Genomic DNA, 24,836 nt, shown 5'->3' with positions numbered 1-24,836 from the left:
TTATCACTATTAAATCATTATAATCGAATTTTAATTGTACGTACTGCTTTAAATTGGTTTTCAAATAAAATATTTGTTAAAAAAATCTTTACCCAAATCAGATAATTCGCGTCAATTTGATCAATGTTGCCAGGCTTAGAATATAAAAAGAAGATTCAATGAATATCTTTCCTGTTGATAATATAATACATTAAAACATAGTTGCCACACTTAGTAAATTAGTATAGACGCATTCGAAAATATACTATTAAAGAAGCAATTTTTACTAAATTTAGTCAATTAAGTGACACTTATTATACGATAATCGAATTATTCAACAAATTCTACACATTCTACATATTGTTTGAAAGAGCTTTTGTCCGGAAAAAAAATTTATATTCCAACATTGATTTTAAAAATAGTATAGAAATTGAGAAAATTAATCAAGACGTAAGAATTCAATAAAAAACTTACCTTTTGAACTGCCCAATATAAAAAATGTGTAGTGACTGTTTAAATGCGGCATATTTTCTACGAATACCGGGTCACAATTCACCGATGTTGCCAGACTTTGAAAATAGTATGAAAATTGAATAAATTTTGATGATAATTGAGGTATTGGGTTTGTAAATGAAAAACATATTTTGTATATTTCAAAAATAATAAACAATTCTACATGATAACTCCACTTTCATATTTCTTATTCAATATTGTATGATAAAATGGTCAAAATATTTTATATAATTTTCGTAACATCCTGTATATTAATGCATTTTTGCGTATTTTTATCACAACCTCACCACTACATACTATCTAGTATTAGATTGTATAATATTAAAATGAATTGTTGAAATTCCAGATAATTATATTTTATTAGATAAATATAATAACCTTAAATAACCTTCACGTACTTCCATAAAGCCCCATTTATTAATACCTAATATTTAGACAAGGAGACTATATATTAAAAAAGCTATAATCAAATAAATATTTACTTTTTTTTAAAAACAAACCATGATTATTGAAAATGTAAAAGTTTACTGTAAACCCTCCACTGTTTGGTTAAAAGCCGTCTCTGTGTATTATAAAGCTTTCTTCTTGAACCGTAAGATGACGCTGGTGTAGCACAAACGTTAAAAAGACTTGGTCACAAATTATTTTTTACATTTATTAGTTTTTAATCGTTGTGTTTATTGTCGTATGATAAAATTATAAATAAAAATATAATAACTATAGGACAATGTACAAACGAAATAGCTAAAAGTTTTATAAAATAAAAAAGAAAACTTGTTGATAACCTTTAGACAAATTATGGGCTCGTCTAGATATATGAGCAACGTTGCCAGATCGATTTTAATCAGTCAAATTATTTATCTCTTGAAACAAAATGATACAGCACGATTTTGTTAATAAAAAAAATACCTTTTGACCTCGCTAATCAAATTTCATAACGTTCAAATATTAATAAATTATATAAACTGATACTGAATTTCCCGGTATAGTGAAAAAAACTATGTATGCGAAAAAAAATTATTTTCTCTTCTGCATTTTAGTTTTCTATTATTTTTAGGATAAATTGGTGAAAAACTGCAAATTTGAAACACCTAACTGACAGTGGTATATACCACTGTTGCCAGTTCTCGGCTGATAATTTAAATCTACTCGTTTTCAAGCTAAGAAAAGTGGCTTCGTATTTAGAAGTAATTTAATTCGATCATTTTTTTATATAATTTCTATAACAACATATATCAGACTCGGTTTTTCTTGCATCATTAATAATTCGTGGTAATGGTTGTTTCCAATGATGTTTTCAAATAATTATGACGTCATTAGAGTCATAAATTATCGATATATTATTATCATTGACTAATCATTTTCTCGGAAAATTATTACCTTCAACTGACGGAAAAATATACATTTATTTAAATAACTGCCAGCATAATTATTGTCTAAATATAATTAGTACAATCCGAACGCCACAAATCTTCAAGTATAAAGTTTTTAAATATTGAAATTTAATATAAAATAGAAAATGAAAATATAACTGTCGATATCAATCAGAAAGCAACGAATATTTCTAAAAATGTCTATTATAAATAAATGAATGCAATGGAAGTAAATGGCAACGCTGTATATAATTAACACTTGTCATAAAAAAGCTTCAGTCTCATATATAAGTCACAGCGTCGATAACGATTTTAGTTCAATGAATTAAAGTTTATAACTTCGGTTTTACCTCTGTATAATAATTTAATTACTACAATACACTGAGTATAAAATGTTTAGTACTTTTTTTTACATTGTAAACAAAAAATTATTAGTCAGCTTTCGATTAAAGTGATAAGATGGCGCCTTTATCACCAACATTAATTTGACCAAACTTCAATCGACTTGGCGCGAAAATTTGAATTGGAAAATAACAAGTAGTGGACAAACATCTCTATAAATGTAATTACAGTAACTACTAATGACTTTATAATGATTTTCGGTATTCAAGAATATGAAATTTATTTTAATGACACTTTAATTACACTCATAAAAGTACGTTTTACGATTAATACTTGTTATTAATTTGAGTATCCTATTTTGTATCTAAAAACCTTGAAATATGAATTTAATTACTCTATTTTGTTGTTTGGCCTCTATGATTACAAAGCGAGTAAAATAAAGCTGACATAAAATAATAGTAAACAATATTTTACCACTAATGATATCTTTGTATTATAAACTTTCTTCTTCTTTTTTATGAACACTTTTTTACCGCCATTTTCCAATTCCGCTTCTCTCATATTTTCGGTGAAAGTTACACATAAATAAATATTTTAACGATTTTTTGTATCATAAATAAACAGTGCTTAATCATATTTTAACTTTTTCTTTACGTTTTAATAGCAGAACCTATTTTTGAACGCGAATCAATACTCACAATAATAAAATGACGACCTTATCTCGTTCGGGAGGAAATGATGTCATTGACAGTGTTGCCATTTTGTATATCCAATTTTAGAAAGTAAACGAAGTATTCTCTTAAATTCTCTTTTTGTTACATGTATTAGACGTCATTAATAGTAAAAGTTTACATTAATTTTAATATTAATGAATCAGTTTTTTACATTACAGAATTATAAAACATTTAACAATCGCAGAAGTTTGTGATTAGTTCCTCCTGATAACAATTATTATTTTTACGAACAATTAAAAACTTATTTATCTAATATTTTAACTGCGTATTATTTGGAGAGGTGAAAATATTTGATTTCTTATTAAAATAATGTTAAAGAAACGATACAGACAGAACTGAAAAAATTGTAGTAGCAGGTGGACAACGACGATCGTATTGGTTAGAAATGTAAACATTAGTTATTTCCATAATTCGGATTTACACTTTTTATAAAAATACTTTAGTCTTGTTTCAATTTTAATCTACTTATTAACATATATACTTTAGTATTAAAAATCTTTTTTACTTATTAGAAAAAAAATACGTAAACATACAAGATGGAACTTCTATTTATATATCTACTATTCGAATGATATAATCGATTAATATATCGATCAAATATTTGAAAGAACAAAATTTATGACATACTCTAAAAATATAGATAGAACAATAAGAGTGTCAAATTAATTATTTCTGTTCTACTTCTTATTTATGTCTCAACATTATCTATGGTTGGAATATAGGAATCATCGAAACTAATATAACCTCACATTTGTACTAGTTTACGAATATTAATTTAAACATTTTGTTACATTGATGATTATTAATAAAGATATTCGATTAATAATAAAAGAGTATTTATTTTTACATTATATAATTATAAAACATTTAAAAACTGCACGGGTTTATAATTGCTTTTCCCCAATAACAATAATTATTTTTACGAACAATTAAAAACTTATTACTGCAATATTTTAACAGTATATTATTTGGAGAAGTTAAAATATTCGATTTAGTAGTAAAAAACGATACAAACGAGTATTAGCATGTGGATAACGACGCCGCTATTGGTCAGAAATGGAAACGTTACATATCAACCTTCAATAGGGATTTTTTAGTTCCGTTCAAATTTTAATCTACTCATAAGTAAATACATTCAAATAGTTAAATAGTTAAGAATCATTTTTAGCTTTATTTGCACATAATTATTAGATAAAAAAAACTTTTTTAATACGCACACTCGTAAGTAGAGTACGAGATGGGAATTCCCGTCGATATATCACCTAGTTAAAAAATAACGGTTATTTATTAACGCAAACCTATACATTTAACAAATAAAAACATTCTTAAAATACCAATTATCACCCGTAAACATATTTATGACATTTTACTCTAAAAATATAGATAGAACGATACGAGTGTCAAATTAATTATTTCTATTGTACTTATTATTATTATTTATGGTCGGAATATAGGAATCATCGAAACTAATATAACCTCACATTTGTACTAGTTTACGAATATTAATTTAAACATTTTGTTACATTGATGATTATTAATAAAGATATTCGATTAATAATAAAAGAGTATTTATTTTTACATTATATAATTATAAAACATTTAAAAACTGCACGGGTTTATAATTGCTTTTCCCCAATAACAATAATTATTTTTACGAACAATTAAAAACTTATTACTGCAATATTTTAACAGTATATTATTTGGAGAAGATAAAATATTCGATTTAGTAGTAAAAAACGATACAAACGAGTATTAGCATGTGGATAACGACGCCGCTATTGGTCAGAAATGGAAACGTTACATATCAACCTTCAATAGGGATTTTTTAGTTCCGTTCAAATTTTAATCTACTCATAAGTAAATACATTCAAATAGTTAAATAGTTAAGAATCATTTTTAGCTTTATTTGCACATAATTATTAGATAAAAAAAACTTTTTTAATACGCACACTCGTAAGTAGAGTACGAGATGGGAATTCCCGTCGATATATCACCTAGTTAAAAAATAACGGTTATTTATTAACGCAAACCTATACATTTAACAAATAAAAACATTCTTAAAATACCAATTATCACCCGTAAACATATTTATGACATTTTACTCTAAAAATATAGATAGAACGATACGAGTGTCAAATTAATTATTTCTATTGTACTTATTATTATTATTTATGGTCGGAATATAGGAATCATCGAAACTAATATAACCTCACATTTGTACTAGTTTACGAATATTAATTTAAACATTTTGTTACATTGATGATTATTAATAAAGATATTCGATTAATAATAAAAGAGTATTTATTTTTACATTATATAATTATAAAACATTGAACAACTGCACGGGTTTGTAATTGCTTTTCCCCAATAACAATAATTATTTTTACGAACAATTAAAAACTTATTACTGCAATATTTTAACAGTATATTATTTGGAGAAGTTAAAATATTCGATTTAGTAGTAAAAAACGATACAAACGAGTATTAGCAGGTGGATAACGACGCCGCTATTGGTCAGAAATGGAAACGTTACATATCGACTTTCAATAGGGATTTTTTAGTTCCGTTCAAATTTTAATCTACTCATAAGTAAATACATTCGAATAGTTAAATAGTTAAGAATCATTTTTAGCTTTAATTGCACATAATTATTAGATAAAAAAAACTTTTTTAATACGCACACTCGTAAGTAAACGTACGAGATGGGAATTCCCGTCGATATATCAACTAGTTAAAAAATAACGGTTATTTATTAACGCAAACCTATACATTTAACAAATAAAAACATTCTTAAAATACCAATTATCACCCGTAAACATATTTATGACATTTTACTCTAAAAATATAGATAGAACGATACGAGTGTCAAATTAATTATTTCTGTTCTACTTCTTATTTATGTCTCAACATTATCTATGGTTGGAATATAGGAATCATCGAAACTAATATAACCTCACATTTGTACTAGTTTACGAATATTAATTTAAACATTTTGTAACATTGATGATTATTAATAAAGATATTCGATTAATAATAAAAGAGTATTTATTTTTACATTATATAATTATAAAACATTTAAAAACTGCACGGGTTTATAATTGCTTTTCCCCAATAACAATAATTATTTTTACGAACAATTAAAAACTTATTACTGCAATATTTTAACAGTATATTATTTGGAGAAGCTAAAATATTCGATTTAGTAGTAAAAAACGATACAAACGAGTATTAGCAGGTGGATAACGACGCCGCTATTGGTCAGAAATGGAAACGTTAGTTATCAACCTTCAATAGGGATTTTTTAGTTCCGTTCAAATTTTAATCTACTCATAAGTAAATACATTCGAATAGTTAAATAGTTAAGAATCATTTTTAGCTTTATTTGCACATAATTATTAGATAAAAAAAACTTTTTAAATACGCACACTCGTAAGTAAACGTACGAGATGGGAATTCCCGTCGATATATCAACTAGTTAAAAAATAACGGTTATTTATTAACGCAAACCTATACATTTAACAAATAAAAACATTCTTAAAATACCAATTATCACCCGTAAACATATTTAAATACTTTTCATTTCGGTTTTAAATTCGGTTAAAGCCGTATGTATCCTAAAATGTAACCTCGATTCTAGCGAATAACCAGTGTAATTCTTTTTAGCATCTTCTAAAGCTAGAATCGCTTTTTGTCTATTACCGTTACTCCATTCGACTAAAGCGAGCTCGACGATTGCGTAAGGAATTATATAATGGTCTTCTACTAGAGATTTATTCATTGAAATGACGGTTTCGAAGCAATTTAGGGCTAACAAAGGGCTTCCCATATGCCTTAGACAAGCCCCTTGTAGAAGTAGAGCTAAAGCTTTATTGTCGTTATCGTATTTTGTAGTTTTAGCGTTCGATTCTAAATTTTCCACTGTTTTTTCAATTAATTTCAACATTTTACTAGATATAGAAAAGTTATTGAATATCTTGAATAAATTCCATAGAAACATTAATTCTATTACCGGTAGTATTAAATTACCGTTTTGATAAAAATAACGTTCCGCTTTTTTCAACGCGAATTTTTCCATAGGTAACGATTTTCCGGCGATTCTCTGTTTATATTTCGGTACGTCTTTCATTAATTTATCGATTTCTTCTTTTTCTACGGTATCTATCGAATCTTCTTTCAACATCAATAAAATGGCCGCTTTCTGGTAACTGTACATAGTACGAGACCATTTGCTGTGTTGCAATAATTCAGAAGAATATATTAGAGCCTCCCTCCATTCTAAACGTAAACAGTGCACCCAAACAAGTTCCCAGAAACATATGTGATGAAATTGCGGCCACAAATTCTGCGATTTCCAACTTTTCTCGTACCAATTTCTACTGGCATCGAGATTTCCTTTAAGCAATTCTAATCTACCTTTAAAAAATAAAAACCACACACTTTTCGGGTATTTCTCGAGTCTTTTATCAATTATATCCGTGCATTGTTTGATATCTCCTTCTCGATGACTCAACACGTGCAAAGCTATTAAATTGTAACCCAATATAGCCATAATGGAAAGTACTTGCCTGATACCGCGGGTCTCGCAACCCAAATACAATTCTTGTAAACCTTTTTGTTTGCTTCCCGAAAAACCGATAAATTCCAGCAGTTTGATCACTCTACCGGGTAACATCGATATCATCAAATTGAAAACGCCTATCCCCACTCTCACCCCCCCTTCGAAATGCTCCTTGGTAGGGTCTTTTTCCCAATTTTTTTTTATTAAAATTTGATAACACTCTTTGTACGAATTGAAGCACGATCTAATTTTTATCCCGGCTTTTATGAAACTCGCCAGAGTTTCGTCTTCGACGAACGTCAACAACGATTTTAATAACGAACTTTCGGCGTGACACAGCTCCGCGTGCGCTTCTATCGAACTAAATAATTCGAAATTCACTTTTTTCACCATTTTTCCGAGAGATTCGCCGAAAGTGTTTTTTTTTCGGTAACGATTACAGACGTTCATCGTTTGTTTTAAAGCTCTCGAAGCTTCTTTAATGGCGTCCGGTTCGAATGTTAACATGGCTTCCATGTATAAAAATAACGAGTGACCCAAAGAATGGTACATACTTATATTGGCGTAAGGTGTCATTAGGCTTTTCGCTTCTACGAATTGATTATTAAAAAAGAAATCCACCCCTTTTTTAGCCTCTTCCAGGGCTTGATACAACGGCATGTTTTCGCTAACGGGAGTATCTTCGGCATCTTGAAAATCATCTTGATCGTCACTGTCGTATATTATATTATCCGATGCACTCATTCTCGCGTAAATATTCACGTGATTGAAATTACAAACACATTCACTCTCCGCTCCCAATAGAGAACTAACGCATGTAACTTTCGACGTATTTTTAGTAACGTTGACTAAACCCCCTCTTTTAACATTTATTCGAACTTGACGAATCGATATTTTCAATCCTATTTACTATATGAAACAATAAAAATGTCGAGGATATAACCATACTTCGTAATTAGCATTAAATTCCTATTTTTTTTTATATAAAAGTATGAAATACTCTCAAGTACTTTTGAGGTCAACCAACCAATTATATTGTACTTTCACTGCTTTCTATATACTTGCATCTTACATTTACTTTCACTAATAATTCATTTAATCTATACAATTCGATCTATTATTATTATTAGTAATAATTAATTTCTATTGAAAATTCTCGTAATAATTATTATAAAAACATTAATCGAATGAATTATAATCGATACATAAGTTTTACGAGGGTCAAATCATATATAACATTTATATATATTTTTTTCATAAAATTATTAATTTCTTTTATACTTATTTAGATAAAACAATAAAAATACACTAAAATAACTAAACTTTACCGAGTATTTAAAATAATTATACCACAATTAATCTGAATTTAAATATTTTACTCTCTACAAATCAATTATCTATGGTCGTAATATTAAACGAATGATCGTAACTAACACAACCTCACATTTTTACTAGTTTAGTTATAATATTTTGTTGTAATTATGATTATTGATAAAGATATTCAATTAAAAATAAAAGAGTTTTTGAGAAATTTAAATTGTTGTAACAGATGTATTTTAAGATATTTTGGATACAATCAGTTTGAAAATGGATGTAGTACTTATTTGTATCCGGAAACAGAAGTAAGTTTGAAACAATATTTAAGGAGATATAAAAAAAAATTCAATTTTAGGATATATTTAGTGACGATGTTTCGAATGACATTGAGTCAAAAAGAATTAAAACAAATCCTTGTAGAGCGTGCTTAGATTTATTATCTAATTCAACAATGGAATCTTGTGTGGAATGCTTTCCACCGGGATTTGAACAATACGATATTAATGAATTTACAACTTTTATATCGTTACCAATATCAGTGTCTATTCGTGAATATAGTATGTTTATTTCGTTGAAAGATAAATTTCCTGAGGTCTATAACAATTTGGGATTTTCTAGTGAGTTTCAATAAAAATTCTCATAACCTCACTTTCCACTTTTATTATTTACGTATTTTAGATATACAAGGTGTTAAAACTGTTTTTAAAATATCGTGTAGCGATCTTATGGCGGAAAAGTTGAGAAAAGTATCCAGTAAATCCGCAAAATTTCAGGTTAATATAAATATTAATTACAAGGATGAAAAAAAAGTACGTCAATTCGTTTTCAAGATAAATATCATGATTTATATAATTTTTTTTGTTAGGAAACTGAAAATTTAAGTAAACTTGATGTAAAAAAATTAAATCGAGGTGCTGTAAAAGACATTTTTGTTAATTGTGATGATGATACTTTTAAAAAACATTTTCCAGTACCACCGAACGTTCAAAACGAAAACGTTACATTCGATATAACTTACAGCTCTTCTAATTTATTTTTGGGGGGTAGGTATTTGAAATTTTCGAGAGAAATGGGGCAAACCACTTTTATCGTTAATAATGTAGCTATTACTGAATCGAGCGTACAAGATATCTTATTTGAAAGTATCAGTAAAACGTTAAGGTAAGTTTTTTTTTTAATATAAGGTAAGTATTTTTTAGTATTTATGTAATTATAGGTGTGATGTGGGTAGTATGACCTTTTCTGCTAGTGGTAGAGAAGATTCGGATACGAGAATGTTAGGGGAAGGTAGGCCGTTTTATATAGAAATAGAAAAACCGAAATATAGTACTATAACCGAAAAACAGTGCAGAGAAATCGAAATTTCTATTTTAAAATCGGATGCAGTGGTAGTTTTGAAGCTTCAACAGGTAAATTACACATTTCTTCTCAAATAAAACGAATATTCTTTGGTATTTCTTGAAAATTTCCATTACAGTGTACTTTTTATATTATAAAAACGTTACAAGTCTCATGGTGCTAAATATAGTGGTCAAGATGAACTAATTCATCCATTTTTTGTATATTTCCATCTATTATTGTGTTTGAATTGTTTCTTGTACTAAACTAACTCATTTTCAATTTTAAATCACTCATAATATCACCATTCAACATTCCCTGTAACTTCTATGACGTTTTTTGTCTCTGTATAATAGGATATAGGCTGTTGTTTTTTGTTTTAACAACCTGGAACATGTTCTGGGATGTAATTTTCAAGTTTCAACTCCTTTTTGGTTGTTTCGATTGTCTAATAATTGTTTAATAGCAGTAAAGTGCTAGTTGAGACAACTAGAGATAGTTATAACATAAAAGTTTGGCTATTTGTTCCCCAATCAAAATAATTTTTTCCCACCATATCACGAATCCTTTTTAATTTATTCAATCGAAAACATTATGTACCCTTGTCGTTACACATTTCTATTAGGTAACCCAGGCAGATACGAAAAGAATTAAGTTTGGTGAACAAGACAAGAGAAAACATTATACGGCTTTGTGTAAAACCATGGCTCCAAATATCGACGAAGTTGTCGAAATAATTAATTTACTGAGAGGTCCGATACAAATAGACCAAACGACACCTATCCGCGTGTTACATAGAAGATCACAGATGGTTAGGAAGAGGGATATTTGCGAGATAAAAGCCTCCGCCGTCGAAGGTAGACTTTCATAATAATTCCTATGTATATATAGAAACGTTTCATTTACAGGACATCCCGATTTATTTTATTTGCATCTTGTAACACAAGCTGGAACTTACGTAAAGGAGTTTGTTCATGGTGATTTTAACAGGACTAACCCGAATCTATCTAAGATAATCAGTTACCCTACGGACGTTCTAGCTTTGGATGTAACGAACGTGGAATTAGAATGGCCTTGAATGGAAAAATAATGATTAATCGTGTACAATTTTTGTAAATTATTCGAGGAGAATAAAATAAATTTGATAAACTACAAAATTATTTATTTACTCTTAAATTTAAACTACCAAGGTCGCATTTTTGATTGCGTAGCGTGAGTCAGTACCCAAGTATTCTTCGGATCTTTCTGCATAGACATTTGTTTGTGTCTCGGATGAGTTTTACATAAATTGTATAGTCTCTGTTCACGCCAAATCATAAAGCAATCCTTGCATCTTCTTTTAACTCGTCCTACTACTTTAAAACCACACGAAGGTATTAAATTTATTAAAACCGGTGTTAGGAAGTTAGATCGGATCGTATTTGGAGAATTGAACAGGTGGAAAGATGCTGCTTTTGTATAGGTAGGTAAACGTTTTGAGACGTTTAAAAATGATCGAAGTAAAACTGGAAACATGTTTCTGAAATAATACTGCCTTAAATTTTATCAAAATGAATATATATTCGTACTCACAGTTAAAAATTATTAATCTCTTGATGAATTATTATAAATATAACCTCAAAAAATCTTCTTCTTTTACGAATACTGTTAGAAAGTTTATATGAACTACTTTTATTTTAAAAACTAGTTTTGTATCTTTAAGGTAAATCCAATATTTAATTAGATATTTTTATTTTATAGGATTAAAGATTAATTTGATTAATATTAAAAAGAAAAGTTTTTCTAATATTGTTTATTGGTTGTTGAATAAACAGGAAAAAGACTATTAATAGTTTACGGCATCGCTTGGTACACGGTGACAAAATCCTATAATCATAGAATAATTAAAAGTATTGAGGTTACATTTCAATAAAATTTATTATTGTATCTATGAGTCGTATAACGGGTTGCGAATAAGACAGGCGCCACAAAACATGTACTGTACGTGATAAACCGTTGCTCAAATTCATATGATTTTCGAAATCTCCATAAAAAAATACAGTTTTTTTTTATTTCGATTTGGTACAGTTACATTATATAGATTTTTTTCACATTTTATCAGATGACTATAGATAAGTTTTGTGTGGTATAGCTAAAGAATAGATATAATCACTTGATGTTGTCATCATAGGTTCCTATAAACCGAAGGGCGTTTTGAATAATTTTTTATAGGAGGGTATCTGCTATGATCACTTTTATTTCGATGTTTTTCTCCTGTAATAGGTGGGTGGGTGAGGTAATTCGAAACAAGGGATAAATATAGAAAAGATTCTTTATTTTTATCAAGTTACATTACTTAAAAATGATGAACTGACGCACCAAGTGATACTGAAATGTCATCACTTTTTTTTTCATCAGTCTTGAGCTGAAAAGTCTGCCGACGCGCACTAGAACAGACACTATATACAAAGCGTTCATTTTTTTGCTATTTAAAATTATATATATCACCGTGTACAGTTTTCCTTAGTTGTTTCTTCTATAGCACAGCACACATGTAGATGATCAATCAGTATCAATTAATCTGAATATTATGAAAAACTCCCATGTTGATCGATACTTTCTTTCTCAATTTTTGTTTTTTTAATTAATATTATACCTGAGTTTAGCAACGCAATTGTCACGGATTTAAATTGAACAATATTTATACCAATTTTTGAAAATTTTGAATATACATCGACATGAGAATTTTTTGGATTTTTTTGAGGATGATGTAGAAATTCTCTTTGTTGTTTCTAAGCGACCAAGAAAAATCTGCAACGGAAAACGACATCACACTATGGATATTTGTCCAATTTCACTTTTTTTAATATCAAATAATTAAAAAACAAGTTTGTAACAATTCGAATTATTACTACCCTCAAGCTCAAGGCAGTGAACGTGTTAAACAATTTAAATCAGTTCTTTTCCCAAAATAAACAAGAATTATGAGAGAAACGTCATTTCGCTTGCTCATTGCAGTGAACGTGTTAAATTGAATAAGGGTTAACCAATCATATTAGATGGCAGCTTTTTTCAAGACTGTTTCGCTTTATAGATGATAAAATGATAAGGTCCAAGTACCCCCAAATTTTAAACTACACTTAAAAGAAAAAAGAGCTGTATGTATACAGGGAAACTTTGACTTATAAATACAGTTGGCAGGGAACGTGTTAAATTGAAAACAGATTCTTCCCAAAATCACCATAAATTCTTATACAAGTGTTTTCTTTATCAAAATTGCGATGAAAAAAAGATTTTAGGGCGTTGTTAAGATACTGCGAGTCCTTTTTTTTATTATAAATACCAAAAAATATAGAATTTTACAAAATTACCTCTGAAAAGGAAAATTTTTGAAACTTATGGTTGAAGAAGGATAAAAGAAGATGAAATTTTTAAAATTACTGGTGGAAGGGGACAAAAGGTATGCAATTTTCAAAATTGTTGTGAAAAAAGGATAAAAAATATAAAAAATGAAAGTTACTGTTTAAAATGTATGAAATTCATAATATATATGTTGAACGGGGATGACATTTATAAAATTGCTGATGAAAAAGGATCAAAAATGATGAAATTCACAAAATTACTGTTAAAAAAGGACAAAATATGTAGACATTTTCGAAATTACTGTCAAAAATGGGTAAAAAATATAGAATTTTGAAAATTACGATTGGAAAAGGATTTGAAAAAGTAAAATTTCCAAAATTATGGTTAAAAAGGGATAAAAAACACAAAATTTTGAAAATGTCAGTTGAAAAGGTATTGAAAAAGAAGAAATTCACAAAATTATTGTTGGAAAAGAATCAAAAACATTAAAAATACTAAAATAACTGTCGAAAATGGATAAATATTTCAATATTCTAAAACTAATGCCGAAGAAAGATCAAGGATCAAGGATAAAAAAGTTCAAAATTCAAAATGTTTCCAAATGACGGTCGGAGATAAAAAGAAAAACAAGAAATTCCGACTCACCAGCTAGCGGCAGCCGCCGTAGTAGCGGCGACCTTAAGTTTCCTCATTTCCTTGCAGGCCCAATTGGCCAACGTCTTAGTCCTGTTAACCCTGCTACGTCTACCTTGCGACAACATATCATTAATCGGTTCCAGATCCAATAACTGAACCATAGGCGCCCCGAAGGCCGTACACAAATCCCCGACCATACCGGCGGCAACGGCGACAGTACCATCGGAATGTTCGCTATCCTGAGCTACCACAGTTATAAATTGAACGATAAACGGAATGTGCGGTTCGAGTATCATAACTTCGGGATTGGGCGTCGGTCCGTCCCCTTTCAAGCCCTGCAATATGCCGGTGTAGGCGTCCAACACCCCTTCCCGCAACTCGTTCAGATATTCGATCATATCGAAATCGGTGCGATCGACTTGGGCTTGGGAAGCTTGCGCCAACGTCGATAAAACGACGTCCAAATATTTCTTGAATTCGGAACCGATGCTGAGTCCGATGTCGCCGAATACGGATAGTATCTGGGGTTTTACGCTACGGTGGACAGATTGGTCTCGGAGATTTTCCAATAGGATGGTCATTATTTCGTCGCAGTACGGTAATATTTTCAATTTCAACGCTCTGAATATGTCGCCGGTTAAACCGACTGCGGTACCGCACACTTGGTATTCTTGGTGGTTCTTTAGACCGAGATAGAGGAACGGTTTGAAGGCGTCCATGTATTTTATGAAATTTTCCCCTAGGACTTCCACTAATGTTGATACCGCCATCAAAGCGTCTTCTTGTACACCTACAAATAATAAAATATATCATTTATATATAATGGATGTCCCGATTTTTTTTTCTGGTTTCTTGTTATTTTTTTTTTAGGTTAGGTTCAATTTTATTGTGAATACAATTTAAATGATGGACCGATGAGGAATGATACGAAAGTCTTCGGTAGGATGGATCTAAAGGATAACATTTACCACATTATGGTTGAAAAAGGATAAAAAATGTGGACATTTCTAAAATAACTGTTAAAGGAGTTAAAAAAAGATGAAATACACGAAGTTTTAGAGAATTTTGGTTGGAAAAGGTTAAAAAATGTGGAAATATCCAAAATTGCTGTTGAAAGAGGAGAATTTTCTGAAATTATTATTGAAAAAGGATCAAAATGATGAAATTTATTGTTAAAGAGAAGGAAATTTCAAAATTATTGTTGAATAAGGATAAAAAGTATAAAATTTAGAAAATTATTGTTAAATTAGGTGAAAATATGAAAATTGCTGATGAAAAAGTAAGGAAAAGGTGAAAATATCAAAATTAATGTTGAAAAAGAATAAAAAGTATAAAATTTTGGAAATTATGGTGGAAAAAGTATCAAAAATGATAAAATTTTCAAAATTATTATTAAAAAAGGAGAATTTTCCAAAATAATTGTTGAAAAATGATTAAAACACTGAAATTCACATAATTATTTTAAAATAGGATGGAAATTTCAAAATTACTGTTAAAAAAAGACAAAAAACATAAAATTTTGAAAATTATAGTTGAAAAAGAATAAAAAAAGATGAAATACACAAAATTACTGTTAAAAAAGGGTGAAAAACATGAAATTTTAGAGAATTTTGGTTGGAAAAGGATAAAAAATTTGAAAATTTCCAAAATTGCTGTTGAAGGAGGAGAATTTTCTGAAATTATTATTGAAAAAGGATCAAAATGATGAAATTTATTGTTAAAAAGGGAAGGAAAAGAAGGAAATTTCAAAATTATTGTTGAATTAGGTGAAAATATCAAAATTGCTGATGAAAAAGAATAAAAAATATAAAATTTTGAAAATTATGTTTGATAAAAGATCAAAAAAGAAGAAATTTACAAAATTATTGTTGAGAAAGAATAAAAAAAGAAAAAGCTCCCAAAATAACTTTTAAAGAAGGATAGAAAATAGAAAATTTTGGAAATTATGGTGGAAAAAGTATCAAAAATGATAAAATTTTCAAAAATATTATTAAAAAAGGAGAATTTTCCAAAATAATTGTTGAAAAAGGATTAAAACACTGAAATTCACATAATTATTTTAAAATAGGATGGAAATTTCAAAATTACTGTTAAAAAAAGACAAAAAACATAAAATTTTGAAAATTATAGTTGAAAAAGAATAAAAAAAGATGAAATACACAAAATTACTGTTAAAAAAGGGTGAAAAACATGAAATTTTAGAGAATTTTGGTTGGAAAAGGATAAAAAATTTGAAAATTTCCAAAATTGCTGTTGAAGGAGGAGAATTTTCTGAAATTATTATTGAAAAAGGATCAAAATGATGAAATTTATTGCTAAAAAGGGAAGGAAAAGGAGGAAATTTCAAAAATATTGTTGAATTAGGTGAAAATATCAAAATTGCTGATGAAAAAGAATAAAAAATATAAAATTTTGAAAATTATGTTTGATAAAAGATCAAAAAAGAAGAATTTTACAAAATTATTGTTGAGAAAGAATAAAAAAAGAAAAAGCTCCCAAAATAACTTTTAAAGAAGGATAGAAAATAGAAAATTTTGGAAATTATGGTGGAAAAAGTATCAAAAATGATAAAATTTTCAAAATTATTATTAAAAAAGGAGAATTTTCCAAAATAATTGTTGAAAAAGGATTAAAACACTGAAATTCACATAATTATTTTAAAATAGGATGGAAATTTCAAAATTACTGTTAAAAAAAGACAAAAAACATAAAATTTTGAAAATTATAGTTGAAAAAGAATAAAAAAAGATGAAATACACAAAATTACTGTTAAAAAAGGGTGAAAAACATGAAATTTTAGAGAATTTTGGTTGGAAAAGGATAAAAAATTTGAAAATTTCCAAAATTGCTGTTGAAGGAGAATTTTCTGAAATTATTATTGAAAAAGGATCAAAATGATGAAATTTATTGCTAAAAAGGGAAGGAAAAGGAGGAAATTTCAAAAATATTGTTGAATTAGGTGAAAATATCAAAATTGCTGATGAAAAAGAATAAAAAATATAAAATTTTGAAAATTATGTTTGATAAAAGATCAAAAAAGAAGAAATTTACAAAATTATTGTTGAGAAAGAATAAAAAAAGAAAAAGCTCCCAAAATAACTTTTAAAGAAGGATAGAAAATAGAAAATTTTGGAAATTATGGTGGAAAAAGTATCAAAAATGATAAAATTTTCAAAATTATTATTAAAAAAGGAGAATTTTCCAAAATAATTGTTGGAAAAGGATTAAAACACTGAAATTCACATAATTACTTTGAAATAGGATGGAAATTTCAAAATTACTGTTGAAAAAAGACAAAAAACATAAAATTATGGTTGAAAAAGAATCAAAAAAAGATGAAATTCACAAAATTATTGTTAAAAAAGGCAGAAAAAAGATAAAATAAAAAAAGATAAGAAATATAAAACAATTATTGAAAAAAATAAAACAGAAGTTTCTATAATGTTCCAGAAATACCAAAAATTTACTTATAAGACAGTTAATCGTATATCGAAGGTAACAATTGATAAATAAACGTTTTTTTTTTCTTCAAATTGTCGTTTTTTAATGTGTAATCAATTGATCAAACTCACCACCGCTTTTGCAGGAATTAGAATTGAACATGGTCAACATAGCGGTCATAATGGCATCGGATATATGGGGAGCGTCTTCAGGAGTGACTTTCCTAAGTACCGATTGAAGGGTACCGCACAAAAGACTTTGGAGATCGTTGAATTGAGATCTGTCGTTATGACTGTTGATGTGAGTTTCCATTTGCAATACCTGAAATAATATTTGTACGTAAACAATTTTTGCATAACAAACAATAAAATGATGATTATTTTTACTTGTTGCAACCTGTCCAAAATCACCATGGTGGTTTTTTGTACGGTAACGTAACAATCTTTCGGGGAATTTTTAACCATTTCCATTAGGGCTTCGTAAGCTGCAGGACGTAAATTAGCTTGTGCACCGTCCGGTCTATCTGTCGTTTCCAATAATCTCTGTATTATGAATTCGAAATATTGCGACAAGACGTAAGTTTCTAGAAAAAAAAAAATACATAAAAATAATTTAGAAAACGCTCCACTATCCAGTAGGACCGTAAAGTAATCCTCTAACTTTCCAAAACATACATAACACACAAGACGGAGGAAAAAACGTCAAAAATAAGGTGGATTCTCCAAAATTCTAGAGAAACTGGTTCCTACAACTACAAACGGACATGATTCAAAAGAAACTGAGTCTCGGAACCACAACAGGACAAAAGATTCAAGAGAAAATGAGTTTTAGAACCACAACTGGTCAAGATTTGAAAAAAACTGGGTCTTAGAATCACAAATGAATTGAAAATTGAAAAGAAACTGGATTTTAGAGCTTAGAACCACAACCTGCCGGAGGATTCAAAGGAAACTGGTCCCTTCATCCACTATTAGAACCGCAACCATACAAGATTCAATAGAAAATGGGTCTTAGAACCACAGCTGAGCATGATTCGAAAAAAACTGGATCTTACAATCACAACCGGACATCATTTGAAAGAAACTGAGTATTAGAACAATAACAGGACCTAACCTAACCTAAAAGGACAAGATACGAGAGAAAACTGGGTCTTAGAACCACAACTGGTCAAGATTCGAAAGAAACTGACTGCTCCATTGACCATTAGAACCACAACCGGACAAGATACGAAAGAAACTGGGTCTTAGAATCAAAACAGAACTGAAAATTCAAAAGAAACTGGATTTTAGAGCTTAGAACCACAACCTGACGGAAGATTCAAAGGAAACTGGTCCCTTCATCCACTATTAGAACCGCAACCATACAAGATTCAAAAGAAAATGGGTCTTAGAACCACAGCTGAGCATGATTCGAAAAAAACTGGATCTTACAATCACAACCGGACATCATTTGAAAGAAACTGAGTATTAGAACAATAACAGGACCTAACCTAACCTAAAAGGACAAGATACGAGAGAAAACTGGGTCTTAGAACCACAACTGGTCAAGATTCGAAAGAAACTGACTGCTCCATTGACTATTAGAACCACAACCGGACAAGATACGAAAGAAACTGGGTCTTAGAATCAAAACGTAACTGAAAATTCAAAAGAAACTGGATTTTAGAGGTTAGAACCACAACCTGCCGGAAGATTCAAAGGAAACTGGTCCCTTCATCCACTATTAGAACCGCAACCATACAAGATTCAAAAGAAAATGGGTCTTAGAACCACAGCTGAGCATGATTCGAAAAAAACTGGATCTTACAATCACAACCGGACATCATTTGAAAGAAACTGAGTATTAGAACAATAACAGGACCTAACCTAACCTAAAAGGACAAGATACGAGAGAAAACTGGGTCTTAGAACCACAACTGGTCAAGATTCGAAAGAAACTGACTGCTCCATTGACCATTAGAACCACAACCGGACAAGATACGAAAGAAACTGGGTCTTAGAATCAAAACAGAACTGAAAATTCAAAAGAAACTGGATTTTAGAGCTTAGAACCACAACCTGCCGGAAGATTCAAAGGAAACTGGTCCCTTCATCCACTATTAGAACCGCAACCATACAAGATTCAATAGAAAATGGGTCTTAGAACCACAGCTGAGCATGATTCAAAAAAACTGATTCTCACAACCACAACCGGACATCATTTGAAAGAAACTGAGTATTAGAACAATAACAGGACCTAACCTAACCTAAAAGGACAAGATACGAGAGAAAACTGGGTCTTAGAACCACAACTGGTCAAGATTCGAAAGAAACTGACTGCTCCATTGACCATTAGAACCACAACCGGACAAGATACGAAAGAAACTGGGTCTTAGAATCAAAACGTAACTGAAAATTCAAAAGAAACTGGATTTTAGAGGTTAGAACCACAACCTGCCGGAAGATTCAAAGGAAACTGGTCCCTTCATCCACTATTAGAACCGCAACCATACAAGATTCAAAAGAAAATGGGTCTTAGAACCACAGCTGAGCATGATTCGAAAAAAACTGGATCTTACAATCACAACCGGACATCATTTGAAAGAAACTGAGTATTAGAACAATAACAGGACCTAACCTAACCTAAAAGGACAAGATACGAGAGAAAACTGGGTCTTAGAACCACAACTGGTCAAGATTCGAAAGAAACTGGGTCTTAGAATCAAAACAGAACTGAAAATTCAAAAGAAACTGGATTTTAGAGCTTAGAACCACAACCTGACGGAAGATTCAAAGGAAAATGGGTCTTAGAACCACAGCTGAGCGTAATTCGAAAAAAACTGATTCTTTACAATTACAACCGGACATAATTTGAAAGAAACTGAGTATTAGAACAATAACAGGACAGAAGATTCAAGAGAAAATGGGTTTTAGAACCACAACCGGACAAGATACGAAAGAAACTGGGTCTTAGAACCACAACCGGACACCAAATTCAAAAAAGACTGGGCCCTTTGTTCACTCTAAGGCCCCCAACCGAACGGAAGATTCAAAAGAAACTGGTGGACTTGAAAGAGGTCCAATAACGACTCAACCGGCTGACAATTCGATTAATTAGGTCCAAAATAAAATTTAAATCACCAATAAAATAATTAACGTACGAAAAAAATTGTATCCTATGGAAATTTAATTTAATATATAGAAAAAACGACTTACCCGGTGTACCGGATTCTTCTATACAATCAGCGCTTTCGTAAGCGGCTTCCGCTAGTCCCGAAAACGCCCAACATACGTTGGCCGCTACGCGCGGTTCAGCTTTCAAACCGGTAATCAAACTTTCAAGTAACGGTTTCAAAAAGTTTTCATTCAAAGCCGCTTCGGGGATGATTTCGCATATTCTACCAAAAGTCCAAGCCGCTGTATCTCGCACGATGACGTTGCTGTCGTACATCAGGTCTATTAATGTCGACATTGCCTATAAAATATTAAATTTAAATATTGCAGAGGAAACAAAATCTTATTTAAGGGACAGAACGTGAAAATATTGTTACTTACTTGTTCTACGAGGGGCCTCAAAGTGTTGCTTTCTAATCCGCCCAGAATGGAGCCGAACGCCATCAGAGAAGCATCACGGAAACGCCAATTACTAGATTTGATATTTTCTTTAATAAAAGGCAAAACGTGCGGTACTATTTCATCTTCGCAACAAGTAGATAGAAGCATCAGACACACCCCGGCAGCTTTACTAGGATTCCAATCGTCCTCATCATCCAGTTCCTCTTGTTTGGTTAATTTTTGTAAAAGTATCGGAACTATATATTGCAGAGCACCTTTGGCGTAATGCCTCGAAGATCTAATACACAAAATTAAATTAAATTTGAGATATAATATAGAAATTAAAATTACCTTGTAGGCGGTCGTCCGGCTTCGGTAGCTTCAGTATCCTCGATGGCTAAATCAACTTCTTCGTCGCTGACGTTCGACCAAAATTCAATACCCTGTAGAGCTACGGCATCGTTTTCGGATTTCATGGCTTCCAAGGTGATGGGGAAAAGCGCCGGCGCCATATAAGTTTCCATATGTTGATAATACAAAGACATAATTTTAACTAAACATTGTAGAGCGGCCACTTTGATTTGGGAATCCGGAGATTGGGTCGCTTCGCAAACTACTTCCATAATGTAATTCCTTTCGGTCGGTTGATCGAAATTAGCTTTTGTAAATTCCAAGGAATTTAGTAGGGCTTGAGTAGCGGCTAAACGTACGTGATTACTTGGTTCCGAGGCTCGCATTCCGTGTACTATGGCGGTTAGTATATCGTTAGATTGGGATACTAATACGTCCGAATCGATTTCTTGACATATGTAACCTATAGCTTCTAATGTAGCTTCTTTTTGCATTTCCGTCGAATTGCCTTGGCAGACGTTGCTTACCAAGTTCGCTATTAAATCCGGCCATTGTCTTTGTGGTAATTCCGCCACCGCTATATACGCTACACATTGAGCCGCCGAAGACGGTCTGTTAGTTTCAGTACCCAGCGCACCCACGACCTACATTTAAATCGATTAAAATTCATTTTTTTCGCGCATAAATAATTTCAATATTACTTACATTCTTCTTTATATAATCTCTAATGTCTTCCGGGAAAGCTAACCAACGCTGTTGATAAGTTATTTTTATAGAAGGATCTTTCGAGGTTAGTTGATTTTTTAGTTGTAAACCCGCCGCCATACGAGCGACGGGACTGTTTCCGCCATGTCTTAAAATATCTGATAAAGTCTTTATAAATCCTAATAAATTCGTTGCCGATGCTTGTTCAAGGAAAGACGATGCTTGTTCGAGTTCATTTTTGTCTAAAAACATATAATTATAACGTAAATCAAAATGACTAGAATTACGAGGACATCATCACAGACTCCCCCCATTTGCAAAAGTCAACTTGCAGTCTAACTTAAGGAGGTTCCCTAAGCTCGTTTCAATCAATTCTCGACTCGAAATAGCTAAATAAAACCAGATAAAACTGGATAATTGGTCATATGAGAACCAATCGAAAAGAATCATTGAGTATGGAAGACAGGTAATCAATTTAAACCTTCAGCGTCACTTGGTGCTAGTTGTTTTTATTTAAGGGTCGATACAAATGAGGTTAGGTTGAGTTAAGTAAAAAAACCCATCGAATTCGTAGCCTAGAATCTCGTTATCTCGTAAAAATTGTGATTTGATACTTTTTTTCCAACTAACATCAAAATTTTTTACATTTTTGGGGTTATGTGGAATAAAGTATGTAAAGAAATTGTAGATCTTTCAATTCTGTACAACTTTCCACCGACACAATTTTTGATATTTAGTCTAATTTTTTCGTAAAATGTACTTGAAGAAACATATAAAATCAAGATTTTTGCATTTTTTTCGGTAATTTTTAAGTTTAGGTACAAAAATCATCAAATCGAACACGGGAATCTAGATTATTGTATTTTTTTTTTATAAATTTTGAGGTTAGGTAAAAAAACATGCATCGCCTCTTTGCATATCAATATCGTCATTAAAATCCCATCGAGTCCGGGGCCTACAATCCCGTTATCACGATTACAAAACCAGATAAAACCACCGAAATTCATTTTTCATCTATCTCCACTAGATGGTGTTTCTACAGTCCAGAATTTCCCGAATTCCAACATTATCCCCACCCCACCACAGTGGGAGTCTTTACTAAGTGTTACAGTATTTTCAAAAATGTAAAATCACGCCAAAACGGAATCATTAACTTTTGCAATTTTGATGCCAAAATAAAAAGTAGTAATATCTACTACATTTTATTAAACAAAATAGGAGACAAAGATAAAATTAAGTTTGTAATAAAATATAATCTAATAATAAGATTTTCAACTTGAATCAGAACGAAAATCAAATAAATAATTATAGAAAATATTATACCTATTATTTATAATATCATCATTTGAATAAAAACTCGATATTTTGAACTATTTTTGATGAAGCTTGTTTCTATTATGGTATTAACTAGTATTTACGCAAATAGTGAAGTCGATACGAATTTATAATAAGAATAGAAACTTTCATGTGATCACACTGCATGTTTTGATGATTATTCATAGTGTTTCTCTTCTATTTTTATTAAATTTCAATTACTTAACTATAATATTGTAAAATGAATCGAATTTAACCTTGGTTTATCCTTTTATCAAAAATACTCGTATTTTTTTACTTATTTTCTTCTCACATAGAGATAAAGCTTTCCTAATTATATTTTGATTATATTTGATCTTTCAAATTCCACAAGATATATACCGGAAAATTTAGAAATTAAATGTACATGATCGTTAAATGCCAAACTACAACTTGTTGCTATCAATCTGGGGCCCAACTTTTCTTTTAAACGTAAATTGTATCTAACCTGAATATTTAGAAAAAAAACTCTATTAAGGAGCAGTAATGTCTTCAAATCAATTTAAAGTTTCTCAATATAACCGATGCGTGTACGAAAATGCTTAAATTGTCACTCGAGATTAAACAATAAGATTCAACGGGTTTCGTCAATGGTGGAAATTGATATAGCACTTACCTGGAGAAACTGTTTTTTCTAATATCTGGATGAGTTGTAACGTTTCTTGGTGCATTTTGATATCTTTTACGAACTATCAAAAGCCACGAATTCTCTTTTTTTGTCTTACAAAATTAACCGGCTTCACAAAACGGTTCTACACCACATGTAATTTCACGGCAATCTAGGCAAATTGCTCCTTTCTGTCAAAAAGACTTGTCAAATGTCACTTTGAAATAATTTTTTTATTATATATTTTAAAATTGAAAAAAATCTACGGATTTTTAAAGTTATGATTCTTCACAAATGAATTCACAATATTAAAACGATTATCAATTAGTAAACGACGAATATCTTCTTTATAAACCCACTTAATCTACGATAGCGGGAATATGAAGTTGATGACATAATAACGTCACAAAGTACATTCCCGTTAAAAATCTAGCTCTGTTCCATTAATCAATACTGAAGGGACAAAAATCAAATTTAAAAAGACATAAAATAGTTAAATGTTATTAAATCTTTTGTAATAATAATTAAAACTGATAATGAAAATTTATTAAATTTTGAAATTTTCACTACTTATAAAAACATATATATTATGGGGTAAATGACATAGATCTATATTAACTCAGTTTTCACTCCGAGTGTTTGTTTTTTTTTACATCATATTCAATTTTTAAATTTAAGTGTACAAAAAAGTATCGATTAATTCTTCACGAAAAT

The 24,836-nt window shown here is 30.2% G+C and overlaps 3 protein-coding genes and 1 long non-coding RNA gene across 5 annotated transcripts; 1 reads left to right on the top strand and 3 right to left on the bottom strand.

Annotated features, from left to right (window-relative positions):
• Positions 1 to 5,968: 5,968 nt before the first annotated feature.
• Positions 5,969 to 8,618, bottom strand: LOC130892781 (tetratricopeptide repeat protein 39B-like). The gene has a single exon (XM_057798390.1). The coding sequence runs from the start codon at positions 8,241 to 8,243 to the stop codon at positions 6,507 to 6,509; it is 1,737 nt and encodes a 578-aa protein (XP_057654373.1). The 5' UTR covers positions 8,244 to 8,618; the 3' UTR covers positions 5,969 to 6,506.
• Positions 8,619 to 8,904: 286 nt separating this feature from the next.
• On the top strand, positions 8,905 to 11,311 carry LOC130892875 (putative tRNA pseudouridine synthase Pus10). Its single transcript, XM_057798557.1, has 7 exons — positions 8,905 to 9,121; positions 9,172 to 9,433; positions 9,495 to 9,625; positions 9,682 to 9,977; positions 10,033 to 10,225; positions 10,780 to 11,011; positions 11,063 to 11,311. The coding sequence occupies exons 1-7, from the start codon at positions 8,981 to 8,983 to the stop codon at positions 11,230 to 11,232; spliced, it is 1,425 nt and encodes a 474-aa protein (XP_057654540.1). The 5' UTR covers positions 8,905 to 8,980; the 3' UTR covers positions 11,233 to 11,311.
• On the bottom strand, positions 11,295 to 11,791 carry LOC130892876 (uncharacterized). The gene is made up of 2 exons (XR_009059124.1): positions 11,727 to 11,791; positions 11,295 to 11,673 (listed from the first exon to the last, which is right to left on the bottom strand). It is a non-coding gene; the product is annotated as an uncharacterized LOC130892876 (long non-coding RNA).
• Positions 11,792 to 12,447: 656 nt separating this feature from the next.
• Positions 12,448 to 24,564, bottom strand: LOC130893245 (importin subunit beta-1). Of its 2 annotated transcripts, XM_057799182.1 has the most exons (9): positions 24,132 to 24,564; positions 22,163 to 22,404; positions 21,458 to 22,101; positions 21,107 to 21,404; positions 20,768 to 21,026; positions 17,960 to 18,156; positions 17,705 to 17,894; positions 14,142 to 14,922; positions 12,448 to 12,944 (listed from the first exon to the last, which is right to left on the bottom strand). In XM_057799182.1, coding segments are annotated over exons 1-9 (2,667 nt in total). In that variant the 5' UTR covers positions 24,187 to 24,564; the 3' UTR covers positions 12,448 to 12,943. The 2 variants fall into 2 exon arrangements, with proteins under 2 accessions (XP_057655165.1, XP_057655164.1); XM_057799181.1 differs by having other exon boundaries at positions 12,448 to 14,922; positions 24,132 to 24,545.
• Between the last annotated feature and the right edge of the window lie 272 nt (positions 24,565 to 24,836).

Source organism: Diorhabda carinulata, chromosome 4 (genome assembly GCF_026250575.1).
Source record: "Diorhabda carinulata isolate Delta chromosome 4, icDioCari1.1, whole genome shotgun sequence".
Lineage (NCBI taxonomy): Eukaryota > Metazoa > Arthropoda > Insecta > Coleoptera > Chrysomelidae > Diorhabda > Diorhabda carinulata.
This window is presented reverse-complemented; position numbering and strand designations above follow the sequence as displayed.

Coding starts and splice junctions, on each gene's coding strand:
- LOC130892781 (XM_057798390.1), bottom strand. CDS start 8,243: ATGAGTGCATCGGATAATATAATATACGACAGTGACGATCAAGATGAT.
- LOC130892875 (XM_057798557.1), top strand. CDS start 8,981: ATGATTATTGATAAAGATATTCAATTAAAAATAAAAGAGTTTTTGAGA. Junction 9,626..9,681: donor ATTACAAGGATGAAAAAAAA/GTACGTCAATTC, acceptor TTTTTTTGTTAG/GAAACTGAAAATTTAAGTAA. Junction 11,012..11,062: donor AAAAGCCTCCGCCGTCGAAG/GTAGACTTTCAT, acceptor TTTCATTTACAG/GACATCCCGATTTATTTTAT.
- LOC130893245 (XM_057799181.1), bottom strand. CDS start 24,186: ATGCACCAAGAAACGTTACAACTCATCCAGATATTAGAAAAAACAGTT. Junction 22,405..24,131: donor AGAAAAAACAGTTTCTCCAG/GTAAGTGCTATA, acceptor ATATGTTTTTAG/ACAAAAATGAACTCGAACAA. Junction 18,157..20,767: donor AGAAGAATCCGGTACACCGG/GTAAGTCGTTTT, acceptor TTTTTTTTCTAG/AAACTTACGTCTTGTCGCAA.